The sequence below is a fragment of the Empidonax traillii genome, unplaced genomic scaffold (assembly GCF_003031625.1).
Source record: "Empidonax traillii isolate 1590-97213 ecotype Southwest subspecies unplaced genomic scaffold, ASM303162v1 scaffold65:size4453928, whole genome shotgun sequence".
Lineage (NCBI taxonomy): Eukaryota > Metazoa > Chordata > Aves > Passeriformes > Tyrannidae > Empidonax > Empidonax traillii.
This window is the reverse complement of record NW_020955258.1, coordinates 4,358,911-4,383,963: the sequence shown is the minus strand read 5'-3', so window position 1 is coordinate 4,383,963 and position 25,053 is coordinate 4,358,911. Positions and strand designations below refer to the sequence as shown.

At 43.1% G+C, this 25,053-nt stretch overlaps 1 protein-coding gene across 1 annotated transcript in view; it reads right to left on the bottom strand.

The window, feature by feature from the left end:
- Positions 1 to 25,053, bottom strand: part of LOC114055692 (titin-like) — a gene marked incomplete at its 3' end in the record, with an annotated part of 131,673 nt that overhangs the window by 69,407 nt on the left and 37,213 nt on the right. Inside the window, exons 40-57 of the mRNA XM_027880087.1 lie at positions 22,882 to 22,938; positions 8,239 to 8,517; positions 6,597 to 7,160; positions 5,854 to 6,135; positions 5,465 to 5,743; positions 4,819 to 5,097; positions 4,443 to 4,722; positions 4,033 to 4,328; positions 3,633 to 3,911; positions 3,251 to 3,532; positions 2,864 to 3,142; positions 2,477 to 2,755; positions 2,104 to 2,382; positions 1,692 to 1,985; positions 1,320 to 1,598; positions 890 to 1,171; positions 486 to 764; positions 72 to 350 (exon numbers count right to left, since the gene is read on the bottom strand). Coding sequence (XP_027735888.1) covers positions 72 to 350; positions 486 to 764; positions 890 to 1,171; positions 1,320 to 1,598; positions 1,692 to 1,985; positions 2,104 to 2,382; positions 2,477 to 2,755; positions 2,864 to 3,142; positions 3,251 to 3,532; positions 3,633 to 3,911; positions 4,033 to 4,328; positions 4,443 to 4,722; positions 4,819 to 5,097; positions 5,465 to 5,743; positions 5,854 to 6,135; positions 6,597 to 7,160; positions 8,239 to 8,517; positions 22,882 to 22,938 — 5,127 coding nt within the window. The remainder of the gene's footprint in view (positions 1 to 71; positions 351 to 485; positions 765 to 889; positions 1,172 to 1,319; positions 1,599 to 1,691; positions 1,986 to 2,103; positions 2,383 to 2,476; positions 2,756 to 2,863; positions 3,143 to 3,250; positions 3,533 to 3,632; positions 3,912 to 4,032; positions 4,329 to 4,442; positions 4,723 to 4,818; positions 5,098 to 5,464; positions 5,744 to 5,853; positions 6,136 to 6,596; positions 7,161 to 8,238; positions 8,518 to 22,881; positions 22,939 to 25,053) is intronic.

Genomic DNA, 25,053 nt, shown 5'->3' with positions numbered 1-25,053 from the left:
AAAATGACAGTTAGCTATGTAGATAGGGGACTGACTTTCAAATACTCATCAAGGTCACACCTTGCACACACCTTGTACAAAAAGCAAAGCAAAACACTTCTCCAAGCCAGATTCATTCTTTGCCTGACAGGTGTATCTTCCTCTATGGCTGAGGTCAACATTAGCAAGCTTCAGTGTGGCCACGTTGTTCTCAAAGGTAATATGGTGATGCTCATCATCTTCTAGTATTTTCTCATCTTTTATCCACGACACAGATAAGGGTTGAGCACCTGCTACGATGCACTGAAAGAACGCATCACCTTTCAAAATGCTAGTGACATTCTCCAGCTTCTTGACGAAGGACGGTGGTTCTGTTGTGTGAGTTTTGTTTGGAAGAGAAGTCATGGAAAGCGAAGAGGGGAAAGAGAGATCATATAAAGTAATCCTAGTCATTACAGTTTAGGTAGGGGATATAATGTTTGAGGTGTGCTTCCTAGAGGACTGACCTTTCAAGCTGAGCCTTGTGCTGCAAGAACAGCTCCCACCTTCATTTGATATAATACACTGATATTCACCAACATCTGAGACATCACAGTTAGTCACATTAAGAGTAAATACTGATTCTCTGGTGGAGATGGCATATTTCTTGCTGCTGAACATCTCCTTATTGTTCTTCAGCCACTTCACTTCAAATGGAGGAGTACCAGTCACCTCACACTCTAGTGTGGCCTCTGAGCCCTTCACTACCTTGGTGGGACTCAATTCTCGAACAAAGGTTGGAGGCTCTATAAAGAAGAACGATAGTAACCTTTAGTAAATAGTAACCTGAACAGTTTCAAGGGGAGAAGAAGTATTTCCTACTTCCTCATCCCAGATATGTGACATAGATGACAAGATGTTCAAAACCAACCTTTTACTTTCAGCTCAACACTGCAGCTCTCACTACCTGCATCATTGTGGGCTTCGCAAACATAAATCCCACTGTCTGCCACTCTGGCCTGAGTGACTTTCAAAGTGGCTAATCCATCTATGAAGGAGATGCCGTACTTAGCCTGGTCAGTCACTTCATTCCCATCCAGGTACCATGTAATGTGGATCTCTGGTGTGCCTACTACCTGGCACTCAAAAGTGGTGGACTGTCCTTCACGCAAAGCTACTACAGAAGTTGGCATCTGAATAAATCTTGGGGGTTCTAGAAGGTGGACAGAGAGTTGAGGCTTTTAATATTTAAGGTGGGAATAAACTATAGAGTTCAAAGAAATAAAAAGGTTTCCTCCCCCTCCCACCAAAATTGCACAGAAAAATTAGAACCAAAAAAATCAGGAGATTGGGCTGCACACCTTTTACAAACAGAGTTGCTTTGCAAGTTGCAGTCCCCACATCATTGCTTATCTGACAAGTGTAGTTCCCAGAATCAGATGTTCTAGCTGAGAAGAGCTCCAGTACACTAGATGTGTCATCCTTCCAGACAGATCGATTGGCTCCAGACAGGAGCTCCTGGCTGTCTTTAAACCACTTTATCTGCAGAGGAGTAGACCCTTTCACCAGTGCTTTGAACTGAACCCTGGCATTGGGCACAACCTCTTGAGACTGGGGTTTTTCCACAAAATATGGTGGTTCTATAACACGCAAAAAAGAAGAAAGGGGATTACTCTGAGACAGGGAAATCCAAAATTATGAATGAGAGACCTAACATAAGACAAAGAAGAAACTCAAACCTTTGACTGTTAAGAACCCGCTGCATTGGTTGCTTCCTGCTTTATTTGTTGCTTCACAGGTGTAAGAGCCAGTGTCTGTGCCTTCCAGCTTATTTATTTCCAGAAATGCAGTATTATCATGGAAAGAATATTTGTGCTTTTCACTTGCTGTTATTTCTTGGCCATCCTTGTACCACTGGATACTTATAGGATGTGAACCAGACACTATGCACTCCAGGTGGACAAAAGACCCCTTAATGCTGTCCATCTTCTTGAGTTTTTTTGTGAACTTAGGTGGTATAATGAGATCTATCCAAGAAAGAGTAAAAAGACAAAGTACAAAATTCAACCTTGATTGTGGCACTTATCAGCTCAGGAGAAAAGATTTTGAATCAAAAACCAATGGTAAGAGGAAGCCCATACACACCTAGGACGTTAATGCTGGCAGAACAGCTACTGCTCCCAACATCATTGTGAACCTCAAAAATGTATTCTCCACTATCCTTCTTTTCTGCATGAAGCACCTTTAGGACTGAGACAGTATCTGTAATACTGATCTTATATTTTGGGCCTAATGTCAGTTCCTTGCCATCTTTGAACCATTTGGCTGTAATAGGTTTTGTTCCCGAAAATTTACACTGTAAAGTTGCTGGGTCTCCCTCAGTCACATCTATTGACACGGCCTTGTCCACAATTGTAGCAGGTTCTGTTTTAAACAAGGAGATAGCATGTTAAGGGCATCTGTAAAAATCACAAGGGAAGCATCTGAGATCACTGCAAGCCCTTAGGGTAAGACCAACCTTTGACAGTCAGCAGAGCAGAACACCTCTGAATTCCTGCCTCATTTTTAGCCTGACAGAAATATTTCCCATCATGTTTCAGCTCAATAGATCTCACCAGAAGAGTGGCAACATTGTTCACAAAGGTCATTTTGATATTGCTGTCTTCAATTACTTCATCATTGTCTTTCAACCAGGACACAGTGATGGGTAAGGAGCCTTTAATAGCAGCCTGAAAGACAACTGTGCCCCCTCGAAGGGAACTAATGTTTTCTATCCTCTTCAAAAACTGTGGAGGCTCTGGCAGAAAGAAAGTGGCTATGTAAGTATGGGTTTGGTGCATAACTGTGGCATAGATACCACATTGGGCTAAAAGCATGCTAGTGGTGTTCTACACCTTGAACTAACCTTTCAGTGTGACCTCTGAACTGCAGAGGCAGCTCCCAACATCATTTGTTACTCTACACTGATACTCGCCAACATCAGAAGCATCAAACCTGAAAACGTGGAGACTAATCAAAGATTTTTCAATGCTTATTCTGTGCTTCTTACTGCTCCGCACGGGTTTATCATCTTTCACCCAAAACACTTCAAAGGGAGGTGTGCCAAGCACCTCACACTCCAAAACCACATCAGAATCCTTCAAGACTTCCATGGATTGAAACTCCTTGCTAAAATAAGGTGATTCTACAGTGCAAAAAGAGAGTGCAATTGTATTAGTCATACTTCAGAAGCCTCTAACACTGTACTGAATTTAAAAAAGACACAAACTGTGCAGCTGGATGTCACACACACCTTTGACTGTAACAACACTACTGCAAATATCTTTTCCAGCATCATTTTTGGCCTCACAAATGTATTCCCCACTGTCTTCAGTATCAACTTCTGAAACATAGAGTATTGCCAAAGATTTTGCAAAAGACATCCTGTATTTTTCACTCTCTTTTAGCTCTCTATCATCCTTGAACCATGCGATTTTAATCTCAGGAGTACCAGTGACTTCACAGGTCAACTCAACATATCCACCTTTCTTTACCAGATGGGTCGGCTCTAGTTTCTCCTTGAAGGCAGCAGGTTCTGTGAATTTAAGAAGAACGTTCAGGACAAAGAAGGTAAGAAAGAGTGCCACTGGGTCAATCCAGCAGTTAGAATTTTAAAAGAGAGTAAGAATGCAAACCTTTTACAAATAAGTTTGCACTGCATGTTACTGAACCAGCTACATTGGAGACTTTGCAGGTGTATTTTCCAGAGTCTGCTGGTTTGACTGCATAAAGCTCCAAGTAACTTGCTAATGCTTCTGTCATAATGTAGCAGGCTCCTCCTGTCACAAGCTCAGTATCACCTTTAAACCATTTCACTGTCAGTGGTGTTGTGCCTTTAAATGTGCCTTTGAAATGTACAGTTGACGCAGGCAGTACATCTTGAGACTCTGGTTCTACAATGAAGCTGGGTGGCTCTAGATTGCATTGAAAGGAAAAAAATTGTCAAGAGTAAGACACATGGCCTTCATTTCGGGAAAGAAAAGTATTATCACATGAAAAGCAAAATTCCAAGAAATACAAAACAAATTGCCAAACCTTTTATAAACAGAGTACTACTGCTCTCTTTGCTACCAGCAGAGTTTGTGGCTCTGCAAATGTAGACACCAGCATCACTTGCATCTAGGTGTTTGATTTCCAAAGATGCTGAGCCTTCTGCAAAATGTACTGTGTACTTGGTACTTGTAGTGATCTCGGTGTCCTGCTTGAACCAAGAGACGGTCATTGGAAGAGAACCTGAAATTTTGCAGTCTAGGTGGCACGAGGTGTTAATGATGCTGTCAATATTCTTCAGTGGTTTAGTAAAGAAGGGAGGGAGAGTGCGATCTGTTGAGAGTGAAAAAAATTACAGAAACAAACAGATAAGCAAAATAGGCATGGTCTTCTGCTTCTGGTTCTGTTGGGTGCAGGGCAGAGCAACAGAGCTCTTTGGAAAGGGTCAGTACCAACCTAGCACAGTGAAGCTGGTAGTACAAGAGCTGATGCCCACATCATTGGATATCTCAAAGGTGTATTCGCCACTGTCCTGCATTTCAGTGGCGTAAAACTTGAGCTGGGCAATGTTATTTTTGAAGCTGATCCTATATTTTTTGCTGGCAGGTAGTGGCCTTCCATCTTTGAACCATTTGGTTTTTAGCTCTGGAGTGCCTGTGACAGTGTACTCCAAAATAGCTGGTTCCCCTGCTGTAACCTGGACCACTTCAGCTTTTTCAATTATTTTGGCAGGTTCTACAACAGAATTAAACAACTGGTGTTAAGGACAAAAGGAAATTGCTCTTTCTCTCAGGTGGGAGACTGTGGGGATCGCAGCCCTTCTCCACTAACCTTTCACTGCTAGTTCACCAAAGCAGGACTGACTTCCTGCATCATTCTCAGCGACGCAGGTGTATTTGCCACCAGAGCTCAGCTGGACACCAGTAATTTGCAGAGTTGCTAGACCATGATCAAACGTCACTCTCACATTGTTATCATCTTTAATAATGTCTTTGCCCTTCATCCACATCACAGAAATAGGTTCTGACCCTTTCACCACGGCCTGTAACGTAATACTATCTCCAGCCAGAGCTGTCACATTTTCAATTTTCTTAACAAAAGATGGTGGTTCTAGTTCAAAGAAGAGAGAGAAGAAAAAATACTCATTTGCTACTACATCATCCCATGAAATCTGCTACTTCAAGACAGTTTTATAAGACCGTATGTGCAATACATGTAGCAATTCAACAGAAGAGCAGACAAATAGAAGAGCAGCATTCTCCAGCTGGGAGCTAATGCATGGCCCTTTAATCTCAATGTCCTTCAACTTCACAGGTTTGATGCCAGATAAGAGTTAAGATAAACAAAGAATTTAAGAGAAGATACTCTCTCTCCCCACTCTCCCCAGCCACTCCCAAATCCAAAGAAAAGACCTTTTAAGAAATAAGAGGTTTTCACCAATCCCATCAGCAAGTGGAGTTTTCTCTCTCCCACTGACCTTTCAAGATGTATGTGGCACTGCACATGCACTTCCCGACTTCATTAGCTATCACACACTCGTATTCACCGACATCTGCACTATTAAATGCGGACACCTCCAGAGAAATAACAGCTTTCTGAGAGGTCAACCTGTATTTTTTACTACTGCGAATCTGTTTCTTGTCTTTGTACCAGCTAATCTCAAATGGTCCAGTGCCAGCAACCTCACACTGAAGAACGGTGTTTGTTCCCTTCACTACCTCTGCAGGTTCGAGTGTTCGGATGAAAGACGGAGGCTCTATAAAAGCAGCAAGAAAGAATTAGTCATTCATGCCAAAAAAAAAAAAAAAAAAAAGAAAGGGAAGGTTTTTCTCAAGAAAGTGTCTGGCAGCAACAGGAAGGACAGACCTTTGACAACCACTTCAGTGGTGCAGCTGTCACTTCCAACCTCATTTACAACTTCACATGAGTAGGTCCCACTGTCATCAACTTTCATCTCCAAAATATCTAACACAGCCACAGAATTGACAAAGGACATCCTGTGTGTGTTGCTTTCATGGATTTCCTTATTGTTCTTGAACCAAGTAACCTGGATTTCAGGAGACCCTTTGATTTTGCATTGAAGGCGTGCAGAGTCACCTGGGGTCAGTAAATAAGATGGATCGACTTTCTTCACAAAGGACGGTGGTTCTAAAAATGGGAAAAGGGAAGAGAGAGGAAGAGATGGTAAAAAGGGGAAGAAAATGGAAAAGGAAAGGGTAAGGAAAGGGAAAAAGGAAAGGGAAAAAGAAAAGAAGGCTAAAATACAAGGTTCTGAAAGACTGGTTCATTGAACAAGAACAAAATATGACTTCAAAAAAGACCAGCATAATCTTCACTGAACTGCAGCTCCTGTGGTTTTGCTTGGCCTCTTTGTTCATCTCTCCCCTGTATGCAGGAGCAATTCTTGGATTTCTCTGGCAAAAAAACTATTGAAGTAACACAGGGTGCACTGGAAGGCAGCAAGGGAAAAGAGTTAGAGGGGAATGGACAGTGTAGCAGGTCTGAGAAGAATTTGGTGTAATTTCAGGCCAAAGAAGTCTTTTGCCTGAAAAAGAAGAAATGGGGAACCCAAGAAGAGGAAAGGTAAAGGTAGCATAGAACTGTCTTACCTCTGACTGTGACGTTGGCAGAAGAGGAGCTGCTTCCTGCCTCATTTGAGGCAGTGCACACATAGTGGCCTGAATCCTTGAGTTTAGCCAGAGGAATCTCAAGTGAAGCTATTTTGTCTTCAAAGTCAATCTTATAATCTTTGCCTGGAGGGATTTTATTTCCATCCTTTGTCCACCCTACAGTTACTTTTCTGTCTTCATCTACCTGACATTCAAGACGTATTTTTTTATTAACTGCTGACTGCACTGACTGCAAAACTTCAATGAAGTGGGGCTTGTCTATAATGACCATTTCAGCCTGGCAAATATCAGCCCCAAACTTGTTGGAGGCTTTGCATGTGTAAACCCCTCTGTCACTGGTGGTGAGAAGGGAAATTTCTAAAACATATTTATTTTCCATTTTGGAGATTTTATGGTGGTCTGAAGGTGAAATGGTCGTGCCATCTTTCTGCCAGGTGACGTCGATGACTGGAGTGCCCGAAACAGTACACAGGAACTTGGCACTTTTGCCCACAAAAGTAGTGATAGATTCAGGTCTGGTAAGAAACGTTGGTGGAAATGCTTCTGCAAAACAAAGGGGTTCAATGTTATCCAGAGGTGAGGAACAGAGCCTATGCGCTTTCTCCACATTTGCCAGCAACAGAGAGCAAGAGAGGCCAGCTTGTTACTGGACATCTTAAGCAAAAGAAATCAGCAGTGAAGGAGATAAAAGGCGTTAAAGATGACAAATTTTGGCTTTTGGTTGGTACTTCTTCGGTCTACGTATTGCTCCAGAGTTTGAATTTTGAGTCTTTGGAGCAATATACGAACTAAAAGAAAATAAACCAAGAGCCAGAACTTCCTCCCCCAAGACTGACATGTTTGCGTACTGTTCTCTCAAGATGGGTCAGTTTGCACGCATTTCACAGTTCATGCATCTTGTGTTAATCTCTAGCAGCTAGCACTTAGTAAAGACCAAATGGAGACTCCTCCCACAAAGAGAAAAGTCAGAGTAAAAAATTGTCATACACTAAAAGTTCAAAAGACAGTGGCTTGGTTTTTTGTTTGTTTGTTACAGAAAAAAAAAAGAGAATTGTATAGCTCTCAATAGATAAAAAGTTTGCAAACTGAAACCCTTTAGACCCTCTTTTGTTTGCTTAAGAAGATCTATTTGCCCAGTTGCAGAGTTCCCCTTAGGTCACAGCACAAAGATGTTCAGGTATGCAGAGATGCATGACCTGCGTCGCAAGCATAGCGCAGGATAAACACAGGGTGCTAGGATAATCACATAGTGATTATTACACTAAGAAATCAGATTTAAAAGTCTATTTCTTGTTGTCTGGAAGGTAAATAAATCTTTTTCAAGAATGTATTCACAAAACAATCTTATTCTGTTGACAGTCTTGTTCCTCCTGCTCTCTTTTCCCTTTTTTCTTTCCTTCTTAAACTTTTCACACTGACTCCCTTTTCTATGCAGAGAAAGTATCGGAAAGCAGCATTCTCAGAAGTTATTTCTTCTCTGTGCTTACGCCTGTCAACATTAGGTATGGATTATGTATTATAATGGCAATCAAGAGCCCTACAAGTGTAAGTATAGCAGTGAAAGCATTACAATACACCAAGATATTCTGTGGAGAAGAAGTGCTTAAAAATCTGTACTTACCTGTTACTGTTAAAACAGCTGTAGAGCTTACACTGCCATGCTGATTGGAAGCCTTACAGCTATATTCTCCACAGTCAACAACTTGAGGCCGTGGGATCTCCAGCGTGGAGAGGTAGTTGGAAGTGCGAATGGAGTATTTGTCCCCATCATATATCTCTCGTCCGGCTTTGTACCACTGGAACTTGACATTGGGAGCCATCTCTACCTCACAGGTAAACTTGGCCACATGATTTACAGCCACCTCCAGGGGTTCGAGCCTTCTCCTCAGGATAGGTGCAACTGAAATCAGAAGCAGAGAGTAACTCAAAACCCTGCCTGCTGACATTCTGAAAAATAACAGTGAAGTGACAGACTGAAAAAAAAAGGAAACTGTGACATACTTGCAATTCACATAAAGTGACTGTAAAAGAAAAAAATATCTGTAAGAAATGAAAGCAGTACTAGGCTCAGTGGACAGTCTTATGGTGCCTAATGACATCAGGAAGCACTGTGGTGATACTGGAAAAACAAAGTGAAATAGCAATGCACAACAGCAATGGAACACATAGTACACTATCCTGGATTTGTGAGAAATAATGGTGTGAATAAGAAATCATGGTGAATCTGTGCAATGACTTTAAGGAGTGAGAGAGGGTGCAGCAGTGGGAAAAATGAGAAGAGTAGGTCCACTTCCCAGGCAACTTCTCCAATGGGAGAAGTGGTTGAGATGGAGATTCAGCTTTGTCCTGACCATGCTTGTGCAACGAAGCAACAAAGTTCCTGACCAAAGACTGGGGTAATGGAAGTGAGAGGCTTTGCAATGTGGTAAAAGGAGACCATCAATCCAGAGAGAAGGGGACCCTCTGATTAGTGGCATGATGGTATTAATATTGTATCTGTATCTGAAGTACAGACACATAGTGGGGCAGGTTTATTAGTAGAGCAGTGTATTAAAAAGGCAGAATTTTATCCTCATAATCCAACCTCTTTTAACAACTGTGAGTTTTGCTGCTGTTGCTCTTTTTCCACCTTGATTCAGCGCCTCACAGGTGTACTCTCCTTGGTGAATCTCCCCGCACGCTTTGTTTATTACTAGTGTGTACGTGTCCTGATCTTGCAAACACTTGAATTTGTTGCCTGAAGATACCAGTTTACCCTCAAAGTACCAGTTCACCTCACTGACATTTGTTATGACAGACACCAGCCTGACACTCTCCTCTTCCTCCACAACAGTGTCAACCAGTTTGCTGTGTATGATGGGACAATTCTCTTCGCCCAGCTCAGCCTGTAATTTCCCAGTTTCCCCTGAAACTCTAGTTTCCAGACCCTCCTTGCCCTCTTCCTCACATATTCCTTCCGTTTTCTCTTTCTTTTTCAGCATTTCTGTGGGTGTCTGAGTGGGAAGACCTGCAGAAGCTACATCAGCAGTGACTACAGCCTTGATTTGACCACGCCCAGTCACAGTGTTGATTACTTGTGCAGGCAAAGGTTGCTCCAATTGTATTTCTGCCTCCATAGTCGTCTCAGCCTGCTGGGGCTCCAGCTCAGAAGTTTCATCATAGGATTTTGCTGTGAGAAGTGGATTGGGATAGAATGGAAATGCTTTGCATTTTTCATCTGTCAAGAGATGTTTATCTTCACAAAGAGAATAAAAAGCTTCCTTCAAAACTGTTTTCTGGTCAGCTGTATGAATGTTGATTTCTCCCAGTGAGACTGGGATTTCTATGGGACTGCACTGTCCTGCGGTCACAACATAGGTGCACAAGGTATGTTTATTCTCCTTGGTGATGGTTATTGTCTGTACTTCAACATTTTCTTTATCAGCCAACCATTCTGAAAATAAGAGGTTTTTCTCACTTATCACTGTAGCTTTCAGTGCATTTTTAATTTGAGACTTTATGTCTAAGTTGCAGCTATTGGGAACAAGAGCAGTGAGTTGACTCTCTTTGTTGAGGACTTGGCTGGGCTGGAGCTGGTCAGAGAGCATTTTTTCATGGGGTTGCCTCTCTGCTGTTTTCCACTGCTTAGGTGGGCTGGAAAGATCAACATGTGCCTCCTCCAGGAACCGGTTTTCTTCAAGCACCAAGGGAAATCTCACAGCCTGTCCTTCATGAATTCCTGCAGAAAAATCTTCCTCTACTGTTTCCAGGGAAGAAATGTTCTCCAGAGGGACAGCTTGGCCCCCAGTGAAGGCCAATTCAGAGGGAAATCTGGGTTCAGCCTTCAGCTCACCTTGTGTTGCCTGAAAGCCTTCAAGGACCTGGATTTGGTCCCCCTCTATGGCACAGCTCTCAGTGGTGCTCGACACCTGTAGAAGGACTTGGGAAACCTCTGTCTTCAGAGCAGCCAGTTGCTCTGCTGCCTTGGGGATGGCTTTCTCTTTGATCAAGGGTATGTGTCCAGCTACAGTCCCAAGGCAGCCTGGCAGTTGTGTCTCTGTTGCTGCTGCAGGCACCACGCCCTGAGGGCCACCAGGGAGGGTTTGCAGTGCTTCTTCCAGGAGCCCACTGCTCTCTTGTGTTATGGCCACTTGGGCGAGCACCTCTTCAACACTCTGCACAGCCAGACAGGTTGGTGGCAGGCCAGGCAAGATGTCCTCCCTGGGCAACACGTGCACGGCCTGGCTCATCTGGAGCTGAAGGAGGGCCAGAGGCTCCCTCATGGCCTCAAGACTAAGTGCACCTTCCACAGCAGGAAGCTCACCAGCCTCCTCATAGAAGATGGGGCTTTGGTCCTTTGCCACCGCAGAATGCTGCAAGGCTGGGCTCTGCCTGCAGACAGCATGCTCCTTGGGCAGCACGAGGAGCTCAGCAGAGCACGTGGCCTCTCCCAGAGCACTCACCGCCCTGCACGTGTAGAGCCCAGTGTCCTCCTCCATACAGTCCCACACTGTCAGGGAGCCGGAACCGTCAGGGTGGTGAGCCATGGAACGACGCGCATCAGAGAAGAGCTGCTCGCTCCCCTTGAACCACAGCACATCGGGGCATGGCTTCCCTGCAACTGTGTACTCAAAGACTGCAGTGGAGCCCGGGGCACACTGCACACTGTCGGGCTCCCTGGCAAAGCAAGGGAATCCTGGTATCCGCTGCCGCACATGGAGGTGAGCGCTGCATGTGGTCTCACCGTATGCATTGCTGGCCACGCATGTGTACTCACCCTCATCCTGCACACCTGCATATGGGAGGATGAGGCTGTGGTCATTGCCAGCAAACACTAACTTACAGTCCATGGTCGAGGTTAGCTTCGTACTGTTGAAGAACCACTCAATTTTGGGTTTGGGGTTGCCAGTAACAGTAACAGAGAGCCTAGCTACATCTCCCTGCCAAACTTCAACATTGGAGACCTGTTTGAGGAAAACAGGGGCTTTCCCCTCCTCCTCCATTTTTATCTTTTCTTTGCTGACATAAACTGGTTTTCCAGGCTCAAATTCAAGTGTTTTTTCTCTATCAGGAAACTGAAGGCCGCTGCTGTAGCCTTCATTTCTTCCGTCCTCAGAAGAGGCAATAAGAGACCTAGCGATGGCTGTGTGGAAAAAAATTGTTCAGTTTTACTAGAATATTTATGAGAACACTCTTAGATAGCAATAAACAGTGTTAGGGAAACTATTTTTTTAATAGTCAGAGGCTTTCCCTGTACTGTAAAACAGCTAGCAATGAACATGAGGTCCCCCTGCTGTCAAATACACATCTGCCAAAACCAGCAAGACATGCTGTGCTGTCAGGTTACTTAGGAATTTCCTATCTGGATCAGCATGGGTGTCTCTTTAAACCTGACATCACAGTATGGGTTAGGCATACCCCCTCCCCGGGTGCACCATGCAAGTCACAATCAAGCAACATTGATGCATTTCACAGGTATAAATAAAGTGGTATGTGTCATACATATTTGTCTGTTCATCTATACAAATAAGTAGAGCAGAACAGTGCTAAGACCTTGATTTAATTCAAAACACCAAGAAAAAAGAATGCCAGAACAAAAACTGGAAAAAAAATCCCCAAAACAAAAAAACAACCAACTATCCTACAATCTTTTCAGCACACTGACTTTTACTCTGGTGCACAGTCAATCTCTTTAAACTCTCTGTTTTGTCTAATACACCAAGAGATTGCCTCTCCCTTACCAGCTTTGTCCTGGTTTTATCATTAGACCCTTCAGTTTACAGCACAATTATCATAAAAATCACAAGTCTGCACCCTTGATTTAATGTTATTGATTTAAATCTCTGCTTTCTGTCACAATGTGGCACATTAAAACTACCATAATAACAGAGAAAAAGAGGACAGAGCACTTTAAAATTTTTCTTTTTCTTGCTTTGCGAAGTTATACATATATATGTTGGACCACTCTAGTTCTAATGATGTTTAAAAGTGAGAGGCAACAGAGGTGAAGAACATGCCACTCTCTATCTGCACTTAACAATAGAAACATCAGTGAAATCTGAGGCTTCCAGGAGTGGTACGAGCAATCCCTGAAAAGCATGACGCAAAGAAAATCTTTGGAAATCCAATACTGTTGTCCTTACTGAGTCAAGTTTGCTCATTTAAGATCCACAGTATTCAATGTTGAAAGATATGAGAGTTTAAAAAAGGAATAAGTGTGACTGGATAATTGTCTCTAGGCACTCTAATAGGGAACCTTAATAAGCTTCTCAATTAGAGTATGTTAAATTTAAAAACTTATTGAGACAATAATTTTTGCTGCATTCCAACAAAAAGGAATAGACTATGTCACATCCAATTATTTTTCATTAGTTTAAAACTTATTAGTTTTGCCACAGATGCGAGAATATACATGATATAGCACAGTGCATACAATAATTAACTGCAGAGAAGAGATGCTTAGGTAAAAAATAAAAGATTATATCAGTCCTTCAGAATTACTTACCAACCTCGCTAAAACAGTAGTAAATTGTGCAAGTGAATTTGAGAATGGATGTCAGAATTTAGCCCAACAGGTAAAATATAAAAATATGGAATATAAATTTCAGAATGAAACCCATGCTAATACATGAGAACACTTTATAACAGGAGTGTGGAAAAAAATAATGCATTTTTCTGTGTTCTTGCATATTTATGACAGAAAAACTTTACCAATTCTTTTTTTGTATTTTAGATATGTCTGTGAAATGAATAAAATACAAAAAGTGGTGGACTTAAATCATTTACATATTTATTTCACAAATTAACCATACATGTTAACATTCAATACGTATTGATGACAAAGAGACATAATTCATCCTTTTTTTTAAAATACTTGTTTTGTAGAAATGAAGACAACATTTAACCTGAAAATTGTGAGCTTTTTTGACTCCTCTGAAAGCACAAAATTTTGAAGAGAGATAGTCAAGATATGCTAGTTGCCCCAGCGTAAGTTCATTCCAACCTGGGATTACTCCACATTTAATATTTGTAGCTTAGGTGAGCCTTTGTCTCTCCATAAACACATGATCATGCTCCTGGCTAATGTATGAAACTTAATCCAAGACTTTTAAACTTACATAAAGCACAAACATCACTACACAGGCAGAGATAAAGATGCTTGGCCATATATTTCAGATGTGAACATAAACTTGGACCTGTTTGGCTTATGGCTTCAGAACCAAGTTATGGGCCTGTTTCTGCTAAAAATTTTCAGATTTACATGCAAAATAAACACGTCACAATTGCATAGGGCCAAGGGCCTCTGACCTCTTTGGCTTTGGGCCTGAAAGACCCCTCATGTCACAGCTGACATAGAACATCAGACAACTCTTGCCAATCTCCCTAAGGACCTCTGCTGTCTAATGAATCAGACAGTGCTATACATCTACACAAGGAATGGATTAAGGACTCATCATGGAGTAATTCTTTCCCGGCACAACACTGGGTCAGACACTCATGTTTCGCTACCACCATTACCTATAAGAAATCACAATTATCTCTGCCTTTTAACATATAAATCTTACGTATGTTAAATTATATATTAAATTTATATCAGGCAACACAATTGGCACAAAAAAAGTCTTTTGATCAAAATATACTATCCTAGGTGAGTGATGGAATAGTCTTAAAAGATTATCAGTTTCATGAGGCATGCTGTCCTCAGCATGAGGACACATCAAACTCAGAAATAAGAAGTTTGTAGGAATATAACTGAACATATTGTAGGAATAGTTCTCTTATGCTTAAAATCACCATGGTACTTAAAGCTGTTTGCAAGATAATGGACTGAAATTTGTAAATGACTGGAAGAACCTCTAATTATCAGGTAAAAAAGTAAAAGTAGTTGTTGTTTAGGGTTCTTGAACTCAAGGTCTTACCTTGACTTATAGGTTACTGGAAATATGGTACATGCATTAGAGAGCTATTTAACTTCTGATAAACGTTAATTAATAACTTTCATACTTTTAACATATTTTCTCAATTTATCATAGTTTATGTAAGAGAGATTTAGTTCTGATTATGTCAGCTACTGCTAACTTCTCCTCCTAAATATTAGCATTACTTTAAATACAAAAATATATTCACATTGAGAACATTAATGTATAAATCTCTTCTGGTGAGAAAATGCCACAGATAACAATTGAATGTATTCCATTTATTTCTGGTCATCTTGACACATAGCACGTATAACTGTTGTTAATTAAAAAAAAAGAAAAGGAATATGGAAAGATATAGTTCTAATGTGAAACAAGAATACTGCATAAAAATATCTTTTTTACTACTATATTTTTTATGAATGACACTGGAATACAGGGACAACCAAAATTATTTTAATGAATTTACAGTAATATTACTGATCTGTTACTATTTTCCCTCTCCTCTCCCTTTAACTTCTAAAGACACAGTACAAAATATGTTTCCATGTTTATTACTTGGTAATAGAGAAAAAAAATCCTGTCCAGTCTCTACAAATGCAAAACTTTCATTTTTCCTCCCACTGTGATGCTTTTCTTTGCAACAGCATAATTCCATGGACTTAAAAAAGGCATTTAATTCCATGAGGGGGTAGAATGAGGCTCATGGGTGTAAGAATTTTGCATTGATAGAAACTGTAAACACAGGATGTGAATTAGTTCAGACATGTTCTGACACAACATCGTGAGAAGGGGAAATACCAATTTAAGGAGTTCTTTCACAGAACTATACCCAAATGAAACAGCAACCATAAGTCAGCATTCCATACCTCTAGGTTACAAGAAAAAATGGTGTCTACATTTTCAGGTGATTTCTAGCCTACATAAAACAAGAGTGGTTGCACCGTTACAGATACACAGGTATATGTACATTATACAAAAAAAATTAGTCCAGCATACATGAGTGTCAATTAAAATATCTTTACAAGAATGAGTAAGGAACTTAGAAGAAGCCTTAAAAATACCTCGGTGCAGAAAATGTGCACAAAATTTATGCACAGATTAAATCTCACTTAAATTCCCCAAAGAAGGAAAGTTCAAGTGAGACAGAAATATGCCCACAGAGTGGTTTTCATCCCTAAAGAGATGAAAAACAATGCCCCTAAAGATGAGTGCTGCATTTTTACCTGCAGTGAACAACATCATAAGAACATTTAGTATTTCAAAAGAGACTTTGAAATAAATTATGGAAATTTAGTATAATGTTAACACAGCACAAGTCTCAGCAGTTCCTGCCCTGTTAGTAGCTACACATTTGTACTGCCCACTGTCACTTTGCATCAGGTTTTCAATGGTAAGGCTAAGAGAGCCATCCTGCTCTTCCTGCAAACAGTACCTATCCCCTTCCAACAACACCCCATCCTTGTACCAGCAGACACTTGGGTGGGGGGAACCAGTCACGAGACACTGGAAGTCTACTGAAGCACCCACAAATGTACTGTAGTCAGAAATCAGCCTAACAAATCTGGGAGCAGCTTCTGTGACCTGGAATTCAAAGCTGCAGCTCTCTGAGTCCTCTGCCCTAAACTCAACCCGTTCCTCTTGGGATGGCTCTGCAAAAACATCAAAACTAATGTTAACACACTTCTCCCCTTCCACTTCCTGCTCTTGCTGAGTCACTGCAAGCAGTTGAATTGCTTTTTCTGAGTCATCTCCGTGCGGCTCAAACTCAAACTCCAGCTCTATTTCTGACTGGTCACCTGGGCTCACAGTCTTACTCAAAAGCAAGTCACACTTCTGGGGCCTGTTTGGTTCAGAGCCCATGACTGTCTCTCTGCTCGCCTTAGCATTTGCTCCCTGCTGAGCCATGACCACAAGGGAGCCTTTACATGTTGCTTCTCCCAGCCTATTCTTTGCCTTACAGTGATACCAGCCACTATCAGAAGGACCTACAGTTTGGACCTTCAGACTGTGAAGTCCCTCCTTCTGACTCACAACATACTTCCCTGTGCTAGGCATCACACAGGTGTCACCTCTGAACCACTGAACTACTGGGACAGGAGTACCTGTTACCACACACTCAAACACTGCCTCCAAGCCTTCTGTCACCTTGATATCTGAAATGGGCACGGCAAAGCGTGGAGGCATTTCAGTTACTTGGAAATCAATTTTTACATCCTCATTCTGCGCTGCAGCCAAGCCTGCAGCTTGTTCTAACAAGGCAAGTGGAAGGACATCCAGGGAAACTACCATGCTCTTCTTATCTGGGCTAAACTCAGGACTGGTTATGATTTTGACCTGCTTTTCAAACTCCTTCACTTCATTTTCATCCAGCTCCACTTCCAGGAGGATTTCTTGTGGTGAAGGTGACCTTGAAGATGTGTTTCGGTCCAGGTCAAAGTGTATAACATGCTGGTGGGTAACAGGGGGTGGCAGTGCTAGTGATCGCCCATATTCAGGCAGAACTTCCACCTGCGCAATACTTTTAGCTTCCCCGACAATGTTCACTGCATGGCACAGATACTGTCCTCCGTCGGCTTTCTGGATATTAGTGATCTCCAGAACATATTTGTCCCCATCCTTCTCTATTCGTACTCTCTCATCCAGCTCCAACAGAGACTTATTACGATACCACTTCACCTCTGGCTTGGGCACACCTACCACCTCAGCCACAAACCTCAGTGTGCTGCCCTCACACAATCTCCTCCTGTTCAGTGCCTTGAGAAATGCAGGTGGCATTTCCATGCCTGATGGCTCCAGGGACTCACGGGGGGTCATGAACACGTCAGCCTGGGGCTGGTCTGGAGGCTGATGCCTCCTCTCACAGAAGGGGAGTGTGGTCAGGGCATCCATATATTCCCCAGTGGGTGTCCGGTAGCGCTCTGGTGGTGTGCTGTCCCCTGATGGAGAGTGGGGTCCCTCAAAGGGTGTGAAGTAGCGCTCTGAGGGTGTGTTGCATTTGGAACCCTCAGAGGGTGTGTAGTAGCGCTCAGGGGGCGGGCTGTACACCGAGCCTTCAGATGGTGTGGAGTAGCGCTCAGGGGGGGTGCTGTACCCTGAGCCTTCAGACGGTGTGGAGTAGCGCTCAGGTGTGCTGAGTGGGGTGTGGTAGGATGCTGAAGAAGCAGTTTCAAAGATTTCTACTGAGGAGGGAGGTGTGTAAAAGCGGTCTGAATCAGGTGACTCCTCTCTGCTCCAGCTCTCCAGCTCTATGGACATTTCTGACTCAGGAGAAAAGGGCCGGGCAAGTTCCTGGTGGTTGTTGTAATAATCATAAACCATGCTGAAGGTAACCTCCTCCACTTCCAGTGAAGTGATAGTTTCTCGCTGCTCCTTCTGAACTGTTTGTTTGAGATCTGGAGTTTCATGTATCCCAGTGGATCTTAAATAATTGGTCAGGGACAAATCAGGCTCCGGCTTTGACACTTGAACAGCACTGGGCTCTGGACCTGCAGAAGTATCCTCCCACAGTCCTTCTTCATCTAGGCTATTTTCAGAGGCTTCCTCAGTGGCAGTCCTGTTCTTGTCCCAAGAGTCCTTCCTTTGCTCCTTCTGTGCCACAGGGTCATCCATTACTAAACCAAGTATGAGTTGCCCAAAAGAGAAGCCCTTGGTTGCATTTGGTTCCTGTTGTGTGTCTCTGAGCATCTCCTGAGCAGAATCTGTGCTTTCTGTCTCACAGGTGAAGCTGCTCATTCCTGTCTCAATGACCTTATCTATCCTGGAACCACCATCTTCCTCAGCCTGATGCCCAACCTGGGGTTTCTTTCCATGTGCAGCTTTTTTCAAGTCCATGATGAAGCTATCACTCTGGGAGTCTGTGGGCTCCATCCATTCCCCACTCTCCCACACGTTTGTTTCCTGAACTTCTCTTTGGAAATCTACTGTGGATTCCACCAGAAATTCATGATTTTTTTCCTCAAGTGAGTCCTCCCCACAGACACTCACCTCTGACTCATGAATTTCCTCAGCAGGAGGTCCCTCTTCAGCAGATATCATGACACTGCCAAGGTCCCCGTTAGGGATTTGCAAATCAGCCCTATCGGTTTCTCTTTGCTGTGCTTCAACCTCCTCCTGCTGCATTCTGTAGCTCTGATGAAGTTCCTCACTCAGAGGCATCTCTTCCACACAGGCAGCATGTTGGTGCACAGAGGAGATCAGCTCAGCTGCTCTTTCCTCCACGCTCTCCACAGCTGTTGGGGTTTGTATCTGCTCTGTGTCTATCGTCTCTGCAGCTAGGAAAGGCTCCACAAGCCTTTTCAGATCAAATATGATATCAGTCTTATCAGTCTCAGGTGGCAACAGCTGCTCTCTGAAATGCCCTTCTTCCAGGTGAACCTCAGCTTCCTCAGTAAAAATCTGACCTGAGTTTTCTATGCGAGGAGGAGTGAGGATTAGATCCAAAGAGCTTCCTGCATCAGACTCCATTCCTTGCAACATTTGTTCATCACTGTGCATTTCCAAGTGTGTGGTATCACCATCATCAATCATTTCTTCTTTACAAAGATGATCATCACCTTCAATGTCATGGTCAGTATCGACTGATCTCTCTTGCTCCTTTTGCTGTTCCTTCTGCTGCTCTTCTGTACAGGAGTCAGAAAAGCCAAACAGCTCTTTCGTGGGTGCGCTTGCAATGTGGTCCTGCAGGTGGGGCACATTTGTCTCTTCTACAAGAGGCACATCAGGAGTCATTGCCTCCCAGGCAAGGGCATCACTCTCCTCTGTGCAATTACTTCTCTCTTGTACCGCAGGTGATGTAGGAATGAAAAACTCTGAATCCTCACACTCCCTTGACAGACCAGAATGCTCAGGGGCATGTGTTTGCCCTTGCACTTCCATAAGTGGTGAATCCTTACACCCCCCTGCCAGAGCAGACTGCTCAGAGACACGTGTTTGCCCTTGAACTTCCATAAATGGTGACTTCAAGATGTCCCAGGACAGGGTATCTGTATGTGGTAGCACCTTGCCTCCTTCAGGCTCCAGCTCCTCTGAAAAGTGACCTGAGTCCTTGGCCACCAGTTCATGCCCTTCTCTGGATATGGTAGGGTGCAGTTCAGTGGTAACAATTCCAAAGCTGTGTTCCCCAGAGACAGCTTTTCCCTTGTGCTCCCTCGCCTCAGAAATACCATCTGTATTCCTCATACTTTCCTCTGTATAACCCATTTCTTGCTTTGCATAAGCTTCTGTAATATCCAGCACCATTTTTTCCTCCATCTCACTTTCTCTGAAGTCAGGAGTTTTCTCACACTCTTCCAACTGCTCACCAGGAGATGGAGACAGCCTCAGGGACCAGGGGAGGTGGGCTTCCTCCCCCTTGGGGCATACAATCTGTTCCTCTTCATCCTTCCCAAGTATGCTGAGGCCTTGGGGGTGCAAAACGTGGTCCATAGCAGGTTGTTCCTCAGTGCCTCCATCTTTGCTAAATAACTGGGGTGCGCTGGGCTGTACTGTCAGCTCAGAGGCACTCTGTGCTGTTCCAGCCACATTTGTGGCCACTAAACAATACTGTCCGGCATCTGTGACAGAGACCCCTTGAATGTGTAAGCGGTGTGTGCCATTCTTGCCTTCTTCAAACCTCAGCCTCTCACTAGCAGAGAGGCTCTGGCCATTCAGGGACCAGGCCACAGCTGGTGGGGGCTGCCCTGACACAGCACACTCCAAGACCACGTCCTCTCCTTCATGGCAGTGAATTTGTGCTGGGGCTTCTGCTACAAATTTGGGTGGCTCATTCCCTATATCAAATGAAAACTTGAATTTGTGCTTTGTGGTGGGAGCAGCTTGGTCTGGAGGGTGTTGTGTGGTGTCCTTCATCTCTGTATCTTGCTCTGGTGTTGGAGTAGGGGCAGTGATTTTGATTTCCACAGGCAACGACAGCAAGTGTGAGTCTGGAACTGCACTTGGCAGTCCTTTCTCTGCTGCAAAGGCCAGACCAACTTCTTCCTCCTCCTCCTCATTCACTTTCTCCTCCTCCTTCTTCTCTTTCTCCTTTTCTTCTTCCTTCCCCTTCTCCCTCTCTTCCTGCTCTTCTTCCTTCCTTTCCTCTTCCTTCATTGCGTACTCATAGGCTGGCAATCGCTGCCTCACATAGAGTGCAGCTGAGGTGCTGACCGTGCCCAGTGGGTTGAAGATCACGCAGGTGACAGTGCCCCCATGCTGTGGGAGCAGGGATGGAAAGGTCAGGGTAGAGCGGCACTCCGTGGTGTGAACGGCGGTGCCCCGGATGCGCCCCACGGGCTTGGCATTGTTGTACCAAGTGACTGTGGGCTGTGGGCGGCCATGGAAGAGGCAGGAGAAAGTGCATCTTTGCCCCTCAACAGCCTCCTGGGGCTTGACCTCCTGGACAAAGAGAGGTGGGCAGGGCTCCAGAAGCCCACCTGGCATCTGCCATCTCTCTCCTATGGTCTGGGTCCTGGAGTACTGCTTCACTACCTGCACCGTGCGGAGCTCTGAGCCATCCATCTTGGCAGCCACCTTAACTGGACTGGGCTTCAAATGAGGGCCCTCCTGGGGAATGGACATGTGGGATTCCTGCTTCTTTTTCAGCGCTGCCCTCTTTGCCTCCCGCAGCCTCTGCAGTTTCCAACGGATCTCCTCCTCTAGCAGCTCCTCAGCATCAGCCACTGTGCCCCTATGCTCCCTACTACGTGCCACCCCCGGGCGGTGGCGCCCCACCAGGGGCAGGCTCTGAAAATGGATGGTTCTTACCCTGCCTCGTGCTGGTGAGAGGTTCCCAAGCGACTGCTCTGCCTCCTGCCCCTTGTCAAAGGGCGAACCAGTGCAGCGGAGCACCACCCGCAGCCGGTCCTCCCGCCGCTGCTGCAGCAGGCACTCCCAGCTCTGCCGCATCCACTCTGCTTTCTCTGTGAAACCCAAGCCCTGCTGCTGCTCCCCACTGCGGGCCACCAACAGTGAGGCAGTGGACTCGGCTGAACCCTCGCTGTTAATGGCGAATACCCTGTAGCTGCCAGCATCGTGCTCCCGCACATCCCACAGCTCCAGGCTGGCACGGTGCGTGTGCTCCTCGCTCTCCGTGCGAATCACTTTACGGCAGTCCTGGAAAACGGGCCGGTTGTTGTGAAACCAGGACATGTGGGGTGCCGGGCATGCCACCAGTTTGCACTGGAAGAATGCAGGGTCCCCCTCCAAGACAGACCTACACTTCAGGCCCTGTGTGAAGGTGGGTTTGCGGTTCTGGGGGCAAGCCCGCACCGCCGCTGTGCCAGGTCCCTCGAGGTTCACCTTGCTGTGCTGCTCTGCAAGAGAAGGACACTGGGTTACAACATGTCACATTCTGCCTACCATCTGATTGTAAAAAAATAGCAATATATTGAAATAAAAAATGGGCATGCAACAGATTTCATCACACACCCAGGAAAAAAAAGTAATTCACTCACCATATTTGTTCGAATAAACGCAACGCCTTGCTCTGTTTTAAAGATTGACACGAAAATCGTTCGTTGTCTGTTCTTTCTTCACTGTGGAAATTTCTTCTTGAACAAGCAAAAAGGAATTTCAAAATAACACATTCTTCTGCGTGTATGTTTTTGCTGCCTGGAAAAGCTGTGTGTCTTTGGGTGGCAAAGAAGAAAATCTTACCTGACTTGCAGACAGTAGAATAAACGCCCTTTCTGACCCCTCTGTTTGTAGATTAAATGTTCAAACAATTGAGAAAAAATATTTTGAAAGATATCTTTTTAAAAAGTAAGTAACATGAAATGAGAAGGCGTTTATTCGAACTAATACAGCCACTAACTTCACAGTGTTATACACAGGGAAAAAAGCAAGCAACATGAACCACGTATGCTATCTGCAAGCCAGGGTAAGAGATGTATAATGGTGAATTAATGTATGTAAAAAAAGTGCAAGGAATCAATGGGAATGTGTAGCTTTCACATAACTTAAACAACAAATGCCCTCTAGTATACTTCATCTATCCATCCAGTAGTGTCCATTGAACTGATCAATGTTAGGCTGCTAACTTGTTTAAAAATAATACAAAGAAGATTTGTATAACTTCCTTCTGAAGTAAACTATTCCATGCATTCAAAAGGAAATTGAACAAATAAAAGCTCTGTGAACAGCTGCAAAGCATGAAGTAAAAGTTAAGAATATGGCTGCACAATTACAAATTTGAAGTTTTAAAAATATTTTAAAACTTAAATAACCTTATAATGCAGGTAACCCTTTGCATATCAAAACAAACATGCAACATATTCCAATATGCTTTCAAGTGTCTTTCTTTCCCCATCAGACACTTCATGTAAGCAGATAAAAGCTTTTCATAACATTACTATTTTACTGATACTAATTATTCTCATTGGTGATTGTACCTTTCATTTCCATTTCAACCTCTTCCTCTAGCTTCTCATGAACAATTTTTTCGGGAGCTAGAATAAAAAAGACAAAGATTTTTGAGCTATAGTTTCTAAATGTGCCAATCAACACTTTATGTAGTAAAAAACATCCAGTCTCGTTTCCAAATATACAGAAATTCACACATACATACACATAAATGCATGCCAAACAATTCAAACACTTGATAAATTTTGAGAACAGAGTAATCAAATATTTTCAAACTTGTTTGCAATGTACATTTTTCTATAAGATTTGCTTTCTTTTTTGCAGGGTGGGGGAAAGTTTCTAATGCAACATGCCTTTATCATGCTGTAAATCCCTGAAGAAAACATTCAGCAATCCACAGACTAAGGAGGTGCTTCTCATTCTTTATCATCTCTCAGGGAATGAATGTACTGAAATGCAATGATGCTATGCAGAAGGAATTGATACTTAGAAGGAACATGCAGTTGCCAACCTGTCACTTTCAGATGAGTGCTGCACTCGGCTTGTCCTGCGGGATTAACTATTCTGCACTTGTATATACCCTTGTGGTTCTGACCAACTTTCAACAATCTTAAGCTGCACAGGGGCCCATCATGTTTTATGTAACACAGTGCAGACTCCTGAACTATTAGCTGATTGCACAACCAGACTACACAAGGTGTAGGCACACCTTTCATTATACAAAAGAGAAACACATCATCTCCTTCTTTTACAGTAGTTTCTGAAGGCAGAGTTTCAAGAAACTCTGGTGCTTTGCCATCAACTTCTGTGATGTCTTCACATGGCACAACATCAGGATAGTATACTCTGTTTCTTTGCTTCTCAGCTTCATATGGTCTTTGGGATGTAGATATGAACAAGCTTGAGGTTTTCTTAGGAGATTCTTGCTTAACTTCAGGTGCTTTAAATTGACAATCTTTGGTTGCTTTAAAGTTTTTATTATCTGATTCAAGAATAATTTTTGTTACTGCTTTGGCTTGTGCTTCTTTTGCTAGGCAAGAATAAAGTTAGGAAAAGGATTAGGTCAGATGTTTTGCAGGAATAAAAAATATCGTTATAATTGAGGGGAGGGAACCCCAGTAATTAGTATTGAAAGTATGTTGGGCATATTAGTGCTAAAACAATGCTATTAAACAGGAGTGGCTGCACATTAAAGAGCTCTATTCCTGCTAGGAATTCCTGCTAATTCTAGGTATCACTAAAGCCTATGGGAGTTGCATGGGACCAAGACTTGCTTTTAATTTTAAGCCTTAATTTGGAAAGTAGCAGCAGAAGATTATGTAAAACCTTTTGCACAGCTCTGGAGTGAAAAAAGAAATTTCAGTAATCAAGAGCCAAATCAACAGGGTCAATGCCTTTCTCATTATTCATATTAGTTTTCTGCTCTTGATTCCTTGTAATTCAGGAGAAATAGTATCACCTGTCTAATGTAGTGATAACATATTTACTGGTGATAGCACTACTAACATTTTACTATGTTGATGTCAGGAAGGGGTAGAAAGAGTCTTAGCAAAAAATAAATACTTATATCTTAGGGAGAGTAAAGTGTAGAAGACAATTCAGTATTGCAGTAATATAATACTTGCACCCATCAATCCTTTCAAGGACATTAACTTATATTGCCAACTTTGAAATTGAAACCTTAGATTTATTTGAAAGAAGTTGGAATTTTATATGACCAGGTATCTAATTCAACATTACTTATCTGATATTCTTATCTTCCTTCAACTCCAGCTTCAGGAATTAACAAAATATAAAAATTCCTACAATTCCTACATCTCATTGCATATCATGAAGTATATGAGGAATAAAAAGCCTCAGACATCTGTGACTTGACAGGAAGAGGCACAAAGTTACAATATCATCTTCCCAGTACTGCGTATTTCACTTATGAATAGAGCTGTGAATGTGAAGGAAAACCCCCAGATTATTATTAATAGAGTTTGCTCAATTAACAAATTATAATAAAGGCATTATGAGTGAACTCTAGGTAGTTATAATGAAGTTCCAAAAGGTAAGGGATAATGTTAAAAGTCAGATAACCACCTTTGACGGTTAGTATTGCAGAAGTTGTTGTCCCTCCATGGTCATTATAAATAGTACAACTGTACAGTCCTTGATCTGTCAGCTGGGCATTTAAAATTGTGAGCAGCAGAACACTT